The sequence below is a fragment of the Lagopus muta genome, chromosome 24, assembly GCF_023343835.1.
Source record: "Lagopus muta isolate bLagMut1 chromosome 24, bLagMut1 primary, whole genome shotgun sequence".
In the NCBI taxonomy this organism is placed as follows: Eukaryota; Metazoa; Chordata; class Aves; order Galliformes; family Phasianidae; genus Lagopus; species Lagopus muta.
This window is the reverse complement of record NC_064456.1, coordinates 3,160,690-3,180,116: the sequence shown is the minus strand read 5'-3', so window position 1 is coordinate 3,180,116 and position 19,427 is coordinate 3,160,690. Positions and strand designations below refer to the sequence as shown.

The 19,427-nt window shown below is 50.5% G+C and overlaps 3 protein-coding genes across 4 annotated transcripts; 2 read left to right on the top strand and 1 right to left on the bottom strand.

The window, feature by feature from the left end:
- Positions 1 to 1,346: 1,346 nt before the first annotated feature.
- On the bottom strand, positions 1,347 to 7,974 carry GUCA1B (guanylate cyclase activator 1B). The gene is made up of 4 exons (XM_048925948.1): positions 6,095 to 7,974; positions 5,130 to 5,279; positions 3,742 to 3,856; positions 1,347 to 3,181 (listed from the first exon to the last, which is right to left on the bottom strand). Exons 1-4 carry the CDS (start codon positions 6,296 to 6,298, stop codon positions 3,054 to 3,056), a joined length of 597 nt encoding a protein of 198 aa, XP_048781905.1. The 5' UTR covers positions 6,299 to 7,974; the 3' UTR covers positions 1,347 to 3,053.
- A 3,344-nt stretch (positions 7,975 to 11,318) lies between these two features.
- On the top strand, positions 11,319 to 17,983 carry IRF6 (interferon regulatory factor 6). 2 transcript variants are annotated; one of them, XM_048925969.1, is made up of 8 exons: positions 11,319 to 11,419; positions 14,402 to 14,578; positions 15,203 to 15,407; positions 15,660 to 15,782; positions 15,888 to 16,034; positions 16,229 to 16,621; positions 16,986 to 17,104; positions 17,420 to 17,983. In XM_048925969.1, exons 2-8 carry the CDS (start codon positions 14,405 to 14,407, stop codon positions 17,639 to 17,641), a joined length of 1,383 nt encoding a protein of 460 aa, XP_048781926.1. In that variant the 5' UTR covers positions 11,319 to 11,419; positions 14,402 to 14,404; the 3' UTR covers positions 17,642 to 17,983. The 2 variants fall into 2 exon arrangements, with proteins under 2 accessions (XP_048781926.1, XP_048781927.1); XM_048925970.1 differs by lacking the exon at positions 11,319 to 11,419 and adding an exon at positions 11,511 to 13,299.
- A 92-nt stretch (positions 17,984 to 18,075) lies between these two features.
- C24H1orf74 (chromosome 24 C1orf74 homolog) lies at positions 18,076 to 19,386 on the top strand. Its single transcript, XM_048925982.1, has one exon. It carries the CDS (start codon positions 18,287 to 18,289, stop codon positions 19,112 to 19,114), a length of 828 nt encoding a protein of 275 aa, XP_048781939.1. The 5' UTR covers positions 18,076 to 18,286; the 3' UTR covers positions 19,115 to 19,386.
- Positions 19,387 to 19,427: the final 41 nt, after the last annotated feature.

Here is a 19,427-nt window from a genome sequence, read left to right as displayed (position 1 = left end):
GAAACCCAGCTGGCAGCTTGCACCCCTCAGCATTGCTCTCAGGAGGATGTTTTCTCAGCCTCGGCAGAAACAAAGTAAAAACAATGGAAAACTAATATTGTGACTCCCTAATCATGCAAAATTGGTTAATTTTTCTTTTCCAAATGGCAGCAGCTGTGCTGGAGCCACAGACATGCTGTCAGCAATGCCAACAAGGAGTGATGTGCAGCACAACCCCTGCACAGAGCGGAGGATTTGGGGAGCAGTGGGTGAACCCGTGGGGCTGCTGAAGCCCTGAGCTGTCCATTGGTTCTCAATACTCCCAAGGGATGAGCTGCACACAACGTTTTCCCCTGGGCAGCCACAGAGCCCCAGCGACACACAGGTGAGCCTCACCTCCCATACAAACACAGATAAATAGTGTGGCTAAGCACAGTGTAACCAGCCTCTGTCCTTCTCAGCTTCATGATTTCGGCTGCTCAGAGCTGCACTCCCTCCCATAGCATTTGAGGATGCAGTGCTCCCCACTCACAGCCCCTCACTCTCAGCCACCTGCTTCACCTCCAGCTTCCCAACCCACTTATTTCACCTTCAATCCCACCCAACCCTGCGTGCATCAAACCTCAGAGCTGATGGTAAGGAGCTCAGAAAATCAGATGGCATTTGCCCCCTCCAAGCCATCCTGTTTCTCCATTTAGACCAACAAGAAATCCGATCAACCAAATCCAATTCCAGCTGGGCTGCGAGTCTGGAAAATGGATTATGCAGAATGTCTGACTTCGGTACCTTGATGTAAGTGTGAGCTGAGTTTGGGAGGAGATCAAAGCCTTTATACCTGTGGATTTAAAAGGAGGACCGAGACCAAAGCGCCTTGTGATTTCTCAATGAAAGATCACAAGATTGGAAAGAGATTTTCTGCTGAGCTGCTCCAGCTCAAGCACCTCTGTTGTCCCCATCAGTGCCAGCGTCCTGCAGCTGAGTCCCAAACTTTTTTTTGGTCCCTTCCTGAGCCTTCACAGGGATGAACCAGAGGCCATTTCACTGCTGCACCCTCAGCTCACAGCACTGTCAGCAGCTCTGTCAAATTCCATTCAGAAAATGAGCATTGATCACACACACACTTGCCCGTGTTGTTGCATAGCAGCCATACAGAACTCCATTCCTGCTCTGTGTCTGCAACACCGTCCCCACCTCTGCCTCACACAGCTCAGCTGCTGCTCTTAACTCCCATTACTTCCCTTAAGCTCTTTATATCAGCCCTAAACACCAGAATGGTGGTCAGACGCTCCGGTCTCCAGCTTCATTCTAGCAAAAAATAATTGCTACAAACCAACTTTTAATAAACCAATCTTTATTAAACGCACGATACAAAACTCCTGGCACCATCTGCTCGGTGTTAGGATGCCCTCTACCACCCCAGTGCAGGAGTGCGTGCACAGAGATGCACAGCTGCCTCCCCACTGGGGAGCAGGGCACCAAAACCCGCAGCATTTTGGTTAAACCACGGCTGTGAAACTACAGTAACTGCAGAACCATTTGAGTTAAGAACTGTGAGAAGCAGAAATGAAGTGTCACATTGCCTGAGATGCTGAAATGTGAGGGCTTGATTTGTATTCTGCCATGAGAACGTTTGTCCGAGAGGCTGAAAATCAGCAAAGTGAATCTTGTCCCCCAGGTCCCCATATCACAACTGGAAGGGAGATGTTTCTTTCAGGTGGATCAACTGTTGACTTGAATGAGCCTTGAACCCTTCCTTACAGCAGCATAAGCGAGGAGTCCAATCTGCTCTGATAAGCAGGAATGCCATGAGTGAGAGCCTATTTACAGAGAGCTCTCAGAAAGGCTGCTTCAAAGTGGAAATTCGGTCTCCAGCACTGACTGTGCCCTACCTTAAACACTTCCTCCTATTCCTGGACTTAAACATTGGTTAAGTGGACTAAACTGCAAACCAGCAAAGTGGTCACCTGGTGAAAGGTACTACTGTCATGATTAAAGGCCACAAAAAAACCCACAAAAACAAAAGAGAGAATGCCAGCATCTTCGTGGATGGGGCTTGGCCCAGTGATCCCATGGGAAAAGTAAAACAGGAAAGTTCAGGTTATTTTGCAGGTGAATATTTTCTTGTAAGGAAAAAATACTTGGAAAAATAAATCCAAGGGAAGTGAATCAATGAATGAGGCCAACTCAAATTCTTTCACAGAGGTATGTAGGTATACGGGTCAGCTGTAAGAACAAGCAAAGCTCAACCTCCAAGCTGTGCCAATTTTCTCTCTGCAGAGTGGCTCAATGAAAGTCCAGTGTAAAACCACTGTACCCCTTCAGTAATACAGTGGATTTGTCTGTCCCCTCCTGTTCTCCAACCCTGCCAGCCAAGCAGTGTCACCTCCTCATGGCAGTGACACCCTGAGCTCACTCTGCTCTTCCTGCAGCCCTTGTCCCATGTGCAAAGAGCAGAATGTGCTCTGCAGAGGGAGGCACTCGCAGTGACGGCTCCCCCTGCCTTTTCCTCGGCTGTGTGCAGCTTTGGCTTACACTGAATATAAACCTTATAATCTACAATACAGTGGTGTTCAATCACTTTACATTATTGGTAGCATAATCCACTAAACATGCAAACACTTTATGTACCATAACAGTATTGCAGATGGTGCAGACTGTCATCAGAGCACCCCTACTGCTTTTGGGTTAGCATCTGCTATCTGCAGACATCAATGATGCAAACAGAGATGGCACCACCACACCAGGACTTCTCACTTCCCTGCTCTGTTACCTGGACCAGATGCTGCCCAGATCCTGCTCCACTTCACCATGGAAAGTTTGTTCCTCGGGGTGTAACCAAAACCCAGAGTGGCACTGTGTACACACAGAGACTTATTCACTGGCCAAAAATAGTCTCTGGGTCCCAGGAGCCCTCGCAGCACATGGGTTTTAAGTGAGATACAGCTTCTTCAGCCACTGCAGTTTTCATCTGGATGCTGAGATTGTATTGACAAGGAAAGCCACTACATCCTGGAGTAAGAGAGCCACAGCCACAGTCTGCATCACATCTTCAGCCATATCAAAACTGGGCTCCCTCAAAACAAAGCACTTTTCCGCCTCTGCTCTGAGATCCATCCCCCGGGGTTTACATCCATTTGCAACATCTTCATCACCCACTTGTCCTTCCTGGCCCCATCGATGAACTCATCCAGGGACAGCTGCCCTGTGTGGGAGGTGAGGAGGACAGGACAGGGAGACAAAACAGGACAGATCAGACACAAGAGGAGGACAACAGGAAGTGAAAACCACCTCCTGTGTTTTCCCCATACAAACTCTACAGGTCAGCTGGCTAAAAAAGGCCAATAACGGGGCTGTAACCCCATCCATTCATTCCAGCCCCCCCCCCCATCCCTTTGGCTAGCATGCAGTGCCACCTTAGCTCCCAAGGCTGAGCCAGGATCACAAGCACACCCCGCAGGCACCATTGGGCTGCAGTTCACAGGCTGGGATGCACTCTGTGGCTGCTGTGGGCTCTCAGAGAACAATGGTGGTGCAGCATGCAAACAGAACAGTGATATTTTACATTAAAATAAGAAGAGATTTCCTCCTGCTGCACCAAGCTGCTCTCAGCTCTGACCATGAACAGACCAGAACCAAACCCAACTTGTCTGAGTAATGCGATCATTCTAAGCGATTTCTTGATAAACATAATTAAAACCAGCCTGCCCAGCAGAGATAACTTTACATTATGCATGAATGCAATCTGAGCCATCAGTTCCTTACCATCACCATTCTCATCCACCAGCTGAAATATCCTGTCCACAACCTCCTCTGGTGTGAGCAGTGGGGTCCTCTCCTCCACCTCTGACCGACACACTTTCTTCAGCTTGTAGATGGACTGAAAGGAAGATCACAAGTCAGAAAAAGGGCTTAGAAAATGAAGAGCAGCAATGAAATTCATTGTTTTACCAGCAGTGCAGAGGCCTTTTAGAAAGGCTGCAGCTTTAACCTCTTTTGAGAAAGATCCACCTCTGATCTTACACTCACAACTAGGGATTGCTTTATCTGCGCCTTGAAGCCGTTTACTTCCCTCACAGAACCTGGTCAAGACCTCAGAGCCCCCTTGCAAAGAAAAGGCAAGAGTTTCAGATAGGAAAAACTGGCTTTTCAATACGACTTTTTCCTAAGGCCTCAGCAGAGCCAAATCCAGGCTCAACTACATTTCCCAGCTCCCCTGGAGCTCCTGCCTGAGCTGCAAGCCCCGAACCTGCAGCATCACGTACCCTAACTCCTGCTTCACTCTGCCATTAGAAAATGGCATTTTCCACCTCCGCCTGACATGACAGCCACCTGCTCATCATTACCTCTGCTCATTAGGCTGAAGAGTTTTGTCTGGTGTCTTCCCATAGAGGGGATTAGCCAGGGCCTAACACAGTTCTGGCCAATTCCAGTCTGACCTCAAAACCATAATTGAACCTGACCAGGTCTGGCTCCCAGATGCTCCCCACCTGCCCTGCAGGTGACACACTAGTTGCTATTTCCCAGCTACTGGCCATCCAAAGGACTTGATTTCCACAGCTGATTTCTTTTGGTACTGCATTTACTCCCAAATCCTAAAATATCATACAAGCATCAGTTGAACCTCATCAATATGGCCATGAAAGGGTGAAGCTGTGGCTGGCACACTGCCTGAGGGATTCACCTGAAGTTAAAGGCCAGTTACCTGTATCTGCCTGCTAACCCACATGCCTCCTCGCACTTCTTCACAGTCACTAATTAAAACTAAGCACGGAACAGAAACCCAGAAAGGACTAATTACAAATGGGATTTCTCTGCTAGTTTGTGCCTCCCAGCGTATTCTCAGCTGCTGTGCAGTCAGGAAGCCTGGCTGCTGGGAGGAGCAGGGCTGAACCATTTTCCTCTTGGCCAGGACAGCGGGTTCTGATGTAAAACATCTGACGGAAAGGTCTGAGCAGAAACCCAGAGCTCACAGCACTGCTGCTCTCATTGCTGGGCTCCACCAACCCTCTGACCCTTCACCAGGGTCAGGCACTGTTGCTTTGCTGCCCACGGCTGCCTTGAAACCTCAGTTATCACAAAAACTGAGTGCATCACAATGTTGCCAAAGAACTGTGATTGCTGAAATGAGGGATGAGGCAATGCCGACTTACCTCAACAATTTCTAGCAGCTCAGGTTTGTCTATGCAGCCATTCCCATCCTTGTCATACACTTTGAACGTCCACCTCAGCTTGTGCTCCAGTTTTCCCCGTAAAACAAGATTCAAGGCAGCCACGTATTCCAGAAAATCAATGGTGTTATCCTGAAGGAAAAGAGGAGAGTCTCACTGATGCTTAACTGGCCATGACTGATAGAAAACCGCTTACAAAACCTCAGTGCAAAACTGCCAGACGATACTGCATGGGCTGAGAGTATCTGTGCTGCTTTGAATACAGTCAAGAGCTTCAGAAAAATAAGACTGTCAAGCATCCCTTACCTATTTCAAGATGAGAAAGGCAAGCATATTTCACTTCTGTGAATATTACAGGAGGGCATTAAGCTATCTTTTGCACTAACATATGAGAATGTATAAACTGCAACTAAACCAGCAAGCCTGCTTGCCCAGGAGCCCTGGGGAAAGCACCCCAGGAAAGGGTGCCTCATTTTCCCTACAGCAAAGGGAATCCATACCAGGAGGTCTGAATTGGACGACGTTCCTTTGCTTCTGAGCAACTGCAATCAATGTTTTGTTACATGCCACCTGCTTATATGTACACACGCTTCTTCTACTGCACATCAAGTCACTGTCACCCCCCTGGCAAAACAGATTTTTTCCCACTCAGCCTTTGATAACTGGATGTCCTTCCGGTAATATTGTCACAAATACGACCGCCTACAACTTAAACCTTTCAATCCATCTACAAACACTCCAATCAGGGTGTTCTGCCTTTAGTCAGTATGCAGATTTGCGAGGCCATCCCAGCCCATGCAGAACACTGCAGTACCTTGCATGCCCCTTCTGTCCCAATAGAGCACCATGACATGGCTGGGAGCTGCACCAGAAGACCTGCATCTTGCAGGAGGAAAGGAAAGGTGCTGATCACTGACAGACCAGCATAAGAACTCCTCACTGCTTACCCCATTCTTATCAAAAGCTCTGAACATGTTTTCGATGTACTCTGCTGCTTCCTGGTTATCCTGGACGCCGAAGAACCTCTTGAATTCATGCATGAAGAGGGTTCCGCTGGGACATTCAACCACAAATTTCTTGTACCATTCCTGCAGTTCAGCAACGTCAATCTCTGTCTGTTCCCCTTCAGCGTTGGTAAACTGCTGTCCCATTTTGCTCCGTAAGAGAAGAGAAAATCCAAATTCCTTTGCTTGTACGCTCCTTTATAACGCCTTCAGTTGCTTTTTCTTTTCCTGGCTGTTCCGTGCCTCAATTTGATGTGAATATCGTGACTTTGTGTTGCTGCTGTCTTTTAATTTCTCCTTCCCCAGGCTGTGCCCAGCTCCCCGTGCGCTCACTGGGTGCCCACAGAGCTGTTCTCTGCACTGGGGCAGAGCAGCATGTGGCAGCAGACACGTATAAAAATAACTAAGATCATTAGGAGATTCCCACCCATGAGCCACAGAGACCTTCAGATGTTCTGGGCTGTGCCCTATTTAGAACCAGACTGCAGAGGCTCGGGGTCCTCCTGCACATCAACACCTTTATGCTGAAGAATTTGGGAACTGAGCTTCCTTTTGCACATTGCCCACAAGCTGTGTTCACTTCATTATGCTTTTCATTAAAAAGAAGGATAATAAGCTCCCTCATTAGTTTTTTTTTCTAATGGAAGCACGTACCACCTGTTTGCAGGGAGTGCTCCAACTTTTCAGTGAAATAAGGCAAGTGAATGAGAAACATTAAGAGCAAAGCCTGATAAAATACATACAACTCCACTCACATGAGGGAAGCTGCTAACATTAATGGGACCACTGACATATAAAATTAATTGAATGCCTACTACAAGCTGAACTCTACACAAAGTGCCAAAGAATTGAATACGTGAAGGCAAGTGTTCCTATTGCTCTACATGATGGACGTTTTCAATGAACAGCAACTCGTCTTTTATTTCCTTTCTATATAGAAATGTGTATTTTTAAAACCTGAGGCCTCTTTATTCCTCTTCTGTGCGTTTTGCAGTTGAAGTACTTCTGCTTGCCATGTCTAGCTATAATACTGACCTCCTCTTGCTCTGTAGAAGCCTGGTATGGGGCTGGTCACAGCCAAATGCTGCCAAAAGCCCCCCTTCCCACCACTGTTCCCTGTTCCTGCTGGGGCTTCCAGCCCTGATCTTCATCATCCCAGGTGTTTTGAAACCGACCACTTATCTGTGTCAGCTGGAAAGAAATGACCTGTAGCTAAAAATGTGCCTGAGCCAGGCTGATAGCTAGATAGGATTCTCCTTTTAAGAGGATTGGAGTAGTGTTAATAGGAAACAATAGACTCCCCATTACAGTAATATTAAAGACCACCAGGATTTAAGCTGTTCTTTTTTGGAAGCAGATTGGCTTGGGAAGAAGAGTTTCTAATGTGGAAAAGGGAGGTCAACAGTCAGTCTAAAATTTGCTGCTGTGGGAGTATTTTGTGTCTGCAGTGGGGCTTCCTCTTAATCTGCTTCCAGCTGTCAATGTGCTGCCAATAGCAGTATGTGTGCATGGGGAGATGCCTGTGCGTGTGCATGCAGATCTGCAGAAGTAGAGCACAGCTGTGGGTGTCAGTAATTTTCAGTGTGTGAGGATGCCCAGGCAGTGAATGATGCATTCACTTCAGGATCTTAAACACAAAGAGGACAAAAGCTGCTCAGCAGTAATAGCAATGGGTGGGGAAGACCAGGGGAATTGTTGGGAAGGGTAAAGCTCTTCTCTTTCAATTAAAGTCAACTATTTGGGCTTGCTAATTTGGAGGAATCGTGTCTGTCTTTCTCTGCACCTAGAATGCAATGGGATTACTAAGATTAATTCTTCCTTTTACAAATGCTGTGGACAAGTTTCACCCCTCTGAGATAACTCATTGGCAATGGAGCAGTGTGACACCAGAACATATAGGATCTCACCATTCAGCCAGACCTGCTGGAAAGCACCTCTGCCAACCGACTGTTACTGTGGTATTTCATCTGTTGTATTCCCCATTCCATTTACCACATGAAGCCTTTTCCTCAATTGACATTCCTTGATTCATTTCACCTGATACCTGGTGAGGGCACGGCTCTATCTGGGTCAAAGAGCCTGCAAGAAGCATAGCTGCTTCTGCTGGGAAACGAGCTGGGGGGCTTTGCATGCTCCTGCATTGCACTGGAGGATTCTGCGTGGCTCTGCAGCGCATTGAAGGGTTCTGCACCATTTTGTGCAGCGCTTCTGTGAGCGGCTGCATGTTGGAATGTGAGCACTGAGAGTGCATAACAAGACTGTGCATGCCTGGGACAGTATGCTGCCTCATTGCATAATTGTGTTTTGCCTTATGGGAACTTAGTGATCTGTTCCCAGGACAGAAAATGGCTCCTCGTTGTTTCGATGACTACAAGCTTTTCTAGCCAGGAACAGAGGACTGAAAGAGACCTGAGCTACAAAGCCTGCCTGGTGCTGCTGCTCATATCAGGGCATGGAATCAGGTTAACACAAGTACTGATGTGATTTTGGTATTGAAATGAAATACCATCACTCCTGGTATGAACATTGCCCTGCAGACACTCCTGCAGCCCAAAGCACGCACTCCGCAGACTACAGACACAGCTGCTGCTCCATGGCCAGCAGGACATCACTTTGTGAAGGACAGTTTGTCAACCTAAGGAGTTTCTCTGCACGCCTCAAAAAACAGATGCAGGTCACTGTAATAAAGAGCCAGGTTCTATTCGGCTCCTTGAAGGGTTCCGATCAATGCTTCATAGGGTGATACCTGCTAAGAAATGTCACATCAGAATGAGCAATTTCGGTGATGAGTTGCAAAGGGGAATATCTGATTACACATCCGCAGAGCATCGCCCATACGACTGAAACACTGCAGAGTTTCCCCACCGACAGCGTGGAAAAAGAGACGACTCCTGTCAGCTCCCCAGCACAACAAGCTGCCACATGCTGCAGCATTGCCCAGGAGGAACTCAGGGAAAAGCCCTGCACAGCTCTGTGTTATGTGCCTGGCAGCTGCAGCACCCTTCCCAGAATCACAGAATGGCCAGGGTTGGAAGGGAGCTCAAAGATCACGAAGCTCCAACCCCCTGCCACACACAGGGCCACCAACCTCCACATTTCATAGCAGCCCAGGCTGCCCAGGGCCCCATCCAACCTGGCCTTGAACACCTCCAGGGATGGACGGGGCATCACAGCCTCTCTGGGCAGCTGTTCCAGCACCTCACCACTCTCATAGCAAAGAACTTCCCTCTGACATCCAACCTCAATCTTCCCTCCCTCAACTTCAAACCATTTTCCCTTGTCTTGCTGTTATCTCCCCTTTCAAAGAGTTGATTCCCCTCCTGTTTGTAGGCTCCCTTTAGGTACTGAAGGCTGCAATGAGGTCACCCTGCAGCCTCCTTTTCTTCAGGCTGAACAAGCCCAGCTCCTTCAGCCTGTCTTTTTGGGGAGGTGCTGCAGCCCCCTGATCATCTCTGTGGCTCCTCTGGACCCTCTCCAACAGCTCTCTGTCTTTCTTGTGCTGGGGGCTCCAGACCTGGACACAGCACTACAGATGATCCTCACAAGAGCAGAGTAGAGAGGGACGATCACCTCCCTGTCCCTGCTGAGCAGAGGCTGGGATGGCTGCAGGGCAGGCCTGGCTGTGCGACGAGATCGGCTGCTGTGAGGCTGGAGGTGCAGTGAGGGCTTCACTCATTCTGTACTGCTCCATCATTTCAGGCACAGCAGCACGAGCACTCCTTGGGATGGGCAGTCTGCAGCATCCCCAGGGCAGGCATGGGAGGAGCAGAGCTCTGCCCAGGGAACATTCTGAGGTGTTCTGAGCATCCGGCCACCAATGTGAACCACTCTGACTTTTCCCATTGCCAGCAGACAGCAGTGCAGGTGACAGGAATGTGGGTGGATGTGCCCAGTGCTGGTGCTGAGTTTCTCAGGAGGAGATCAAAGGTCTCTCACACTCTGGGAGCTCAGCCCGCTCACCATACTGGCCATTGCATTGCCCCCATCCCTGCAGGCATTCAAGGCCAGGCTGGATGTGGCTCTGGGCAGTCTGGTCTGGTGGTTGATGACCCTGCACATAGCAAGGGGTTGAAACGAGATGAACACTGTGGTCCTTTTCAATCCATGCCATTCTATGATTGCACATGGCAGGACTAATAACATGGAGGTGTTATTAAGGAGCAGCTGTCCCTCACTTTCCCTATCAAAAAAGTTGGGGAAAACCAACCAGCGAAATCTGAAGTTCACCAGCACAGCACAGTCCTACAATGGAAACATCAACCTTAGATGTTTGTCTCTCATTGCCAGACATTTTGCTCTGTTCTGACAAACTCCTGCTCAATGTCACTTCCAATGGCCATGCTTCAGTGATGAATAGGGCTGAAAGGTTTCTCTTTCACTTGGCATCTTGCAAGGCACACTTCCCAAGGAAAATACAGAGTTCCATTTTCTGTTTGCATTCTGCACATATAATTCCTAAATCTTGGTGTAGCACTGAGCTCTGGGGGTGGGTTAGTCTTCCCAAAGTCAGGATTCAGCACCGTCCACGGTGTTCCATGATGGAGGAGGAGGGAAATTCCCCACTGTTTGTTCTAGTTCATTGAAACTGAACGGGGAAGCATTATGCGATCTCCTGAAACCAAGATTCACCACTGAGTCACGGCTCTCCACCTACAGGGAAAAGAAATGAAAGGCGAACGAGAAGCGAGACCGGCGGGATGCTGAGGGATGCCGCAGGCAGCGAGGAGGGTGCGCGCAGGGCCGGGGCTGCGGGAGGAGGAAAGTTGGTACGGCTTGGTGAGAAAGCGGCTGTGCGCTGGTCTTTTTAAGTTTTTGAGGCTTTAAGTTTTGGTTAAAACGTAATGGATGGATGCGCTGGGCCAAACGGGTTATGAAGTGAGGGGAGGGGGAGGAAGGGGGAGGAGTGGGAAAAAAAAAAAAAGGACGAAATTCATTTTGTTTTTCAGAATTCCACTTCAGAGCAGAAAGAAAGAAAGAAAAAAAAAAGAGGTCGGGCTGCCCCCACCCGTGGCGACGGGGCGCAGCGCAGCGGAGCCGTGGGAGGGGCGGGGCGGGCGGCGTCGCGGCTGCGCCCGGCGCACCTGAGCAGGTGAGGGCGGAGCCGCCGCCGTGTGCGCGCCGCCGCCGCCGCGCTCCCCCCTTCGCTCCTCCGCCGGCGCCGCCCCGCCGCTGCGCCCACGCGCGGGCCCCGCGGGGCGGCGGAGAGCCCCGGGGCGCGGAGCGGAGCGGCCCCTGCCTCGGCGCGGCAACCCCCGGCGGAGCGGAGCGGTGAGTGGCGCGGGATCCAGCTGTGCGGCGGGGCCGGGCGGTGCGGGGCCGCTCTCGGGACTCGCTCGGTGCGGGGTTCCGGCGAAGCGGGTCGGGGCGCGGGGCCGCGACGGAGCTGGAAGGCGGCCGATGGGGAGAGGACTCGGCTCTGTGCGAGGCGGCGCCGGGAGGCGTCCCGTGGTGTTCCTGCCCGGCCCGTTCCGGGCTGTAAGGGGAGGGGACTGCCCGGCCCGTGTCCGTTTATTGCCTTCTCTGTCTGCTCGCACGGGTCGTGCTGCCGTTAGCCTTAAGCGATGTCTTTGAAGTCAGCAGAAGCGAAGCCCGAAGGCAGGACGGGGTGGCTCTCGTCCCCCCGTGCCGCGACGGCTGTTCCCATAGCACAGCTATGAGACCCGGCACCTGGGAGGCCCCTTCCTTTCATCTCTGTCGTGGGAATCGCGAGGAATCGCTGAAAGGGTTAATGGCCGCAGCGAGGGGCTGTGGGGCTTTGGGGAAGCGGTGATGTACAAAGCTGCGAGATGTGGGAGCCGTAGGTTCCCCGTGCGGGGGGGTGGTGGAGTGTCAGCTAACTGGATGAAAGTTCAGTGTGTTTGTCGGTGGGAATACTGATACGAGGGTTGAGCTGCTTGCCTTTGGGAAGGAAAAAAAAAATCCACCAGATGCACGAGAATGTCATCAAACAAAGGTAACAAGTGAGGAACGAGGTGGCAGCCCGTGGTACTGCAAAGCTGCACCCAGAGAACGCCCCTTCCTTGCTTAGAGGCTGTGAGCTGGTTGGGAAGGTGCTGAGTGTTGGCGGTGCTGGCAGAGCCTGAAAGCGCTGCAGCTGGGAAAACCCGTGGGCTGCAACGCTATGGGGAGAGGCGTGCAGGAGGGAGGCAGGAGGGGCACGGAGCATCCTTCAGCTCTGGGCACACGGGCTATTCACCCTGACCCAGAGCAGCCCCTATGCAGCGTGGTGCTGTGTGCTGTTACGTTGGCTGACAGCTGTGCTGAGGGTCACCGAAATCGACTGTGGCTGGCTCTGACTTTTGCTGCTGGGCTGTGAGGTGTTTGTTCGTTTCCCAGCCCCCCGTGAGCTCTTGCTGGGTAACATTTTGCCATCGCAGCGCCCGGTGGTCGCGGATTCTTGGGCTGGAAGTTGAAGGCTGTGAGGGGCTGAGTCACTGTCTGCTGCAATGGATTCAAGTTGGTTTGCTCTCGCAGTGTCAACAAGTCATTGGTGATAAAAGGTCATAAAGCATTGTAACATCTGGTATTGACAGGGGCTGGCTGTCACCCAGGGGACAGTTTGATCCTAATGGGCAGTGCCAATGCTCTGTGCACGTGACTGAATCCGTTTTCTATGAAAGGCAGGCATGAATTTTTCTCTGTGGTGCGTATGGGTTTCTATTCCATCTTGGCCTTGCAGATGTGTGTGTTACTAGAGGCAGAGAGGCTGCTTGCAGTAAAGTTAAATGTATGAGAAGTTGCAGGAACAAGCTTCGGTTAGGATTTCCTTGTTCCAAGGAGAAATCGCTGATTTTCCCTTTGCATGTGAGATCAATACCTGACTTTTGTTGTTTTTGTCTCAATTCTAAGCCCAGAATTAACCTGGGCTTTGTGATTTTTGCAAACACTTTGTGGAGTGTTTAATTCTGATGGGGTTTTGTGTACGGATAACTGATAGAGCAGCTTTCAGAAGCATAAAAATAATGCTGAGGATTCCTTTCTGATCTTTTGCAGCACCTGGAGATATATCTGCTAATATGCCTGGGTCCTTGGCTAAGCACGTTTTCCAAGTACTATTTAAACAGGATTTGCAGTGAAATCAGGACAATTTCTTTGCTTAACAGATAAAATAAGCCGCGTTCAGATTAATTTTGTGTGAACACTTGCAGGTATTTGAACAAATAAAACATGTTCCTGAGCTAGCTCTTGGATAGGCTTTATCATCTCCTCTATCTCTGCTGCTAGACTCCTTTTGCAACTCCAGTAGCAGTGTCTGGGGCTCATGGTGAAGGATTTGTATTTGCTTTATCAATGGGAAAATTGCCATTTTTTCCTCATTGTTTTACAATTCACAGAATGAATGTGTGAGATATGCCTTCTAACACATGTAGCATGAATCCCTCCTCCCAAAAGATGCTAAATGCTGCTTTTTCTTGCAGAGGGGGCAGTTGTTTACTCTCTTTGGCTTTGTCTGTTCTGATGAAGAAGAATATTGCTGGTTACGAATGTAGCAGCAACAAGATACTACTTAAGGCATCCCATTTGTAGTTTAACTGCAGTTTTGTTTTCTTACCAAACCGTTAAGGCAGCATGACTTGATTTCTAGCATGAGCGTGGACTTGCAGTTCGTGTCCTCCTGGATAAACACTGCAGTTACTGCAGGTCAGCACCTTGCAGTGATGTTTGCAGATGATTCTGCTGCACTGAGGAACTTGAGGACAGACGTGAAATGACTTCTGGAGGAAAGCCCATCTCTTATAAAGCAGTCCTGTCCTTGCTGATGATTCCTCCTATACCTCAGTTGGGGCAGAAACTTCAGATTTGGCCCCTTAGCTTTGTCTCTCTAAGGTGAGACTGACAGGACTGAAGGAAAACAAAGTGAGAGTCCCATTCAGTGAGGGGTACGTGGAGGCTTCTGGAATTCCAATGTCAGTTCTTGCTGTGGCTTGCTGGTGGCTTTATCTCCTGCGCAGCATTTCCAGCTCGGGCTTGGCTGGGGCTCAGCCTTCCCAATTAACACAAATAACGTACATCTCTACTTAATGGAATATTTACCAAGTTGTTGTTCTAGAAATACTTACAGTCTCTGCTTAGTGTAGCTCCTCCTGTAGAACAGTCGCTAGCTAAGTCTGAGTCAGTGATTTCAGTGTGCACTAACAACTGATAGCAGTAGCACCCCATAGGGTGCTTTTTCATGAAGTCCACTTTGTAAACAAGAGAAATCAAACTAACCTGCTGCAGTTGGTCTGCTCTCACCTCTGTCTGTCTTAGACAATGGCGTTACACCCGCGCAGAGTGCGCCTGAAGCCGTGGCTGGTGGCCCAGGTGGACAGTGGGATGTACCCCGGCCTCATCTGGCTGAACCGAGAAGCCAAGAGGTTCCAGATCCCCTGGAAGCACGCGACCCGGCACAGCCCGCAGCACGAGGAGGAGAACACCATCTTCAAGGTGAGGGAGGGAGAAGCTTGGTTACACAAAGGGCCGAATTGTTGTCCCCACAGCTCTATAGGCGTTTCAGTAGCAGATTCCAGGTGCGTTTTGTTCTCTTTCTTGGCTCTTTGAAATGCCACTCTGTGCACCTTGGTGCTCTGTGCCAAGCTTGGCACTGCGCTGGAGAGGTGTACAGTTCTTTAACCCTTTCAGACCATGACAGGCCTGGTGATGTATGGTTGCCTGGTCAATGGATGACTGATGCTCTGATGCTGGGGCTGCTCCACGCCGCTGTAACCAAATCCATCCCCTGCACAGGAGATGCTTCCAGACAGCAGAAACCAGAAATGGTTTCTGGTATCACAGCTGAGACACCCAGAGAGACTCAGTGCACGATCCTGTGTGGTTGGTACTTAACTTGTACATTCAGAGCATGCATCTTCATGCATTTATTTTTATCTTCTCCTTTTAATGGGAAAAGCTATTAAGGAGGGAACGTCTGCTGCCGTTATCAGAAGAGCTGTGGTTAAGGCTTCTGCAGAAGAGGATTTTCACACTAAATTTGTTCCTAAGCTTTATTTCTGATAAAATTAGCTCTGTTGTGAGGGCTGGACTGAGCACTGTGCTGTACTTTGTCCCCAGGCATGGGCTGTGGAAACAGGAAAATACCAGGAAGGAGTCGACGAGCCAGACCCTGCAAAATGGAAAGCCCAGCTCCGATGTGCTCTTAACAAAAGCCGGGAGTTCAATCTGATGTATGATGGCACCAAGGAGGTGCCCATGAATCCTGTGAAAATCTATGAAGTGTGCGATATCCCGCAGTCCCAGGGATCAATCATTAATCCAGGTGAGGGCCTTGTTGGTACAGAGCTGGTTACTGAGCAGGCGTTTGTCCAATGCGTGCACCTTTCCCTGCGTGGCATTAACTCCCGAGCTGCCTTTGTGTGCAGTGCCTGGCAGCTGCTGTAAGCCCAGCTGCACCTGAAGAGGACTTTGAGCCATAGTATGCCTGTACTAAAATTAATGCATCTTCACACAGTAGCTCCTTGCCCTGCAGTGTTTCATACCCATTGTCTGCCCACTTTGTGCTTGTTTGCAGGTTCCACTGGCTCAGCTCCATGGGATGAGAAGGAAAATGATCTTGATGAGGATGAAGAGGAAGAATTGAATCCATCTCAGCATGTCCCTATTCAAGAGACATTTCCATTTCTTAATATCAATGGTTGGTACCATAGGCTGTAATGTAATAGTGAAGTTATTTGCTTGTATATTGGTGCGTGCTTGAAATTAAGACTTGGCTTAGGAAAGAGTCAATTCCCTTCTGTAGATTCTCCGATGGCTCCAGCCAGCGCAGAGAACTGCAGCCCTGAAGCTGTGTGGCCAAAGAATGAACCTCTGGATATGGAGATGCCCCCGACTGCTTTGCAGCATGACTTCTTCAGCAGCCCGGAGCTCTGGATCAGCTCTCTTCCAAGTACGTTCATGGGTTTGTAGTGCTTCTGTCATTGTTCTTAAAAAGTCAAAACCATTTTTAAATCCTTTTTTGCTCGTTAGCATCTGTGTATAGCTAAAACATCCCTGGAAGCCTAGCTTGTATTGTGTGATATGTCTCTACTGCTGATGTATGTGCAGAGGTCCAGGAAAAGTCCTACTGACAGTTTCTCTCAGTGACAGACCTAGAAATCAAGTTCGAATATCGAGGAAAGGAGACTGGGCAGACAACAACTGTGAGCAACCCGCAGGGATGCAGACTGTTCTACGGAGAGCTGGGTCCTATGCCAGACCAGGAAGAGCTCTTTGGGCCAATTAATTTGGAGCAAGTAAGGTTTCCAGGAACAGAGCAAATCACCAATGAAAAGCAAAAGATCTTCACCAGTCGGCTGCTGGATGTTATGGACAGGGGACTGATCCTGGAGGTCAGTGGCCATGCCATCTACGCTGTGCGGCTCTGCCAGTGCAAGGTGTACTGGTCCGGTCCCTGTGCACCTTCTGCCACTACACCAAATTTGATTGAGAGGCAAAAGAAAGTCAAACTCTTCTGTTTGGAAACGTTCCTAAGTGGTAGGTAGCTTCTGCTTCTGGAAGATAACTTTGGATCCTGGTGACGTTTGGAAAGGGCGGTCTGTCCTGGGGGTTGGTTTGAATGTGCTAATTAGTTTGCATATGCATGGAGCGTGAGTAATTGTCCTTGCTTCCCCTAACCTTGATGGACTGTGGAGTGGCTTATTTAATGGTCTGAGCTGCTGGTGGGTTTGCTTTTAAAGAAAGCTTTTGTGTATTCAAGAAACAGGCTGTAATTGTGGATATGCAAGAAGCAGCTCTGGCAAGGGAGCAGAGTTGAGACCTGGCACAATGTGGGTGGGACATGGTAAGCATTCCTATCCAAAAAGTGGACAAACCTGCAGCATTCTGCTTTTCTTCTTAGAGCTGATTGCCCACCAGAAAGGACAAATTGAGAAACAGCCACCATTTGAGATCTATTTCTGTTTTGGGGAAGAGTGGCCTGATGGAAAACCTCGGGAGAGAAAGCTGATCGTGGTTCAGGTAGGAACGAAGGCCTTGGAGTGATGTGTGATAACCCTGCTGGGGCAATGCACTGGCTCTAGATTGATACCCACAGGAACCAGAGTACTGTTGTTCTCTTCTGTGACCACTGGCAGGGGGAAATCCCAACAGGGCTGCTGGATTTTGTCACAGCATATGCAGATACTCTTTTGCCAAACAGCATTGAGCTGCGAGTGTGCTTTAGGTGTCTGTGGAAACTATCCTGCAGGGAACCTTCTCTGGCAAGGAGTCCTTGCCGAGGAACAGAAATGTACTGTGTGATGGCTAGGCTGAAATGATGGATTTCTTCAACAGGTCATCCCTGTTGTGGCCCGGATGATATACGAGATGTTTTCCGGTGACTTCACGCGCTCCTTTGACAGCGGCAGCGTGCGGCTCCAGATCTCTACTCCTGACATCAAGGACAACATTGTGGCTCACCTGAAGCAGCTGTACCGCCTGTTGCAGACCCACCAGGAGGGGTGGCCGATGCAGGCCCCTACCATGCACATGGCACAGCCGCTGCCTGCGCAGTGACAGGCACTTGATCCTCCTGTGCTGTTCCCTCCCATGTGTATATAAGAAAACTTTGATAAGTGCCTTGCCTGAACCTGAAAGAAATCTGTAAATCTGGTTTTCTGATTGAATTTCCACAGTCTCATGGTACTTTTCTTGGGAGAGTGTTATAAATAAAGGGAATAAGGAATGCTTCTAGCTCGGTCACTGTTTTTAGCTGCTTGCTTAACCCACCACTATGTATAAATCAGATTTGTAATTCTGTAATATTTTTTAAACCAAATACTGACATCCTGTATATAAAGATTTGAGTGGGAGAGAGGAAAAACTAATCTGTACTCTATTAAAATTGCCTTAACGTTATCTCGCCTTATTTTATTTCTGTTTAACCAGCCTCTGACAGCTCCAAGCTCTCAGGCCAGCTCATGTTCCTCCCGCTGTGCTATTTCACGTCTCTTTCCGCGCGTGCGTTAGAATAACGCCTAAAGGCAGGGGGAGCTCTGAGCTCCAGCATCGCTCCGCTCCGCCTTCTTTCGCGTTCAGCACCGCCTCGGTGAGGCCTGCCCCGCCGCCATAGGCCGCTCCGCCCCGGCGTCGCGTGGCGCTGTGGCCGGGCCGGAAGCCGCGGGCGCCGGGTGCGCCGCTACTCTGGGCCGGGGCTCGGCCATGGGCCCCAAGGGCCGAGGCGATGCGCAGGCCGTTCTGCCCGCCCCGCAGCTGGTGGCGGCGGCTCGGCAGGCGCTGGGGGCCGGGTCCGGGCGGCGGCTGGCGGCGGCCCGCGCACTGCAGCTGGCCGGAGAGGTGCTGGCGGTGGCGGCGGGGCTGAAGCCGGCGCTGCTGTACGACTGCGGGGCGGCGGGGCCCGCCGAGCTGCGGCGTTATGTGGAGCGGCTGCGGGAGGCCGGGCTGGGCCTGGGCCGCCTGCACCTGCTGGGCGTGGCGGGCGAGGTGCTGCTGCTGCACCCGGGCCGCGCTCGGCGACAGCTGGAGGCCGCGCTCCGTGCCCGCCCCGGGCCTTTCATTGACGTGGCGGCGGCGCGGTCCGGTCCTGCGCTCTGCGGCCCAGCTGAAGCTGCGGCCGTCAGGGAACACGTGGAGGCCCTCCTGGCCCACCTCGTGGCTGCGGAGGAGGCTGCAGACAGCCCCGTGTCCTGCAGTGAGGTCGTGGCCACGGGTTGGAATCTCTGCACCGTGTTCGGGGTGCTGCTGGGCTATCCGGCAGCCTACACCTTCCCTGTGGAAGAGGGTGCTGAGAACTGCCTGGCACTGACGCCACTCAGGGTATTCACGGCCCGGGCCTCCTGCCCCAGGATACAGGGAGGGCTCCAGGTGCAGATCTGCTCCTTCAGTATCCCTGAGAGCCTCTGTGTGGAGCTGCAAGAGGTGCTGGACGCCTGGAGCAAAGAGCTGAGAGATGACTTCTGTGCACAGAGCGACTTTATTGATCTCTGCATTTCCAGCGAGGTGGTGTTGCTGCCAGCAGTTGCCTTGTGACAGATGGACAAACACTGGCTTTTCATCCTGTTCCTCACGTGCCTCAGGGAGTGAGGTGGGGAACCCACTGAGGCAGTTCTAGGAGGCCCCGAGCAAGAACCAGATGGGTTTGGGCCTGACCAGGCCAGGTGTGGATCAAGTCCATGCGTGTCCCAAGTATGTGGATGAACAAACAGAGCAGCTCCACAGCCTGGATCCTGACTGTGGAGTGTGTTACTGTGTGTATTTATTTGCTGTGAACGACTGAGGATTAATAAAAAATGCTAACACGGCAGCATTCTTAGTTTGTGAAGTTTGTTGTAGGCTCTTTATT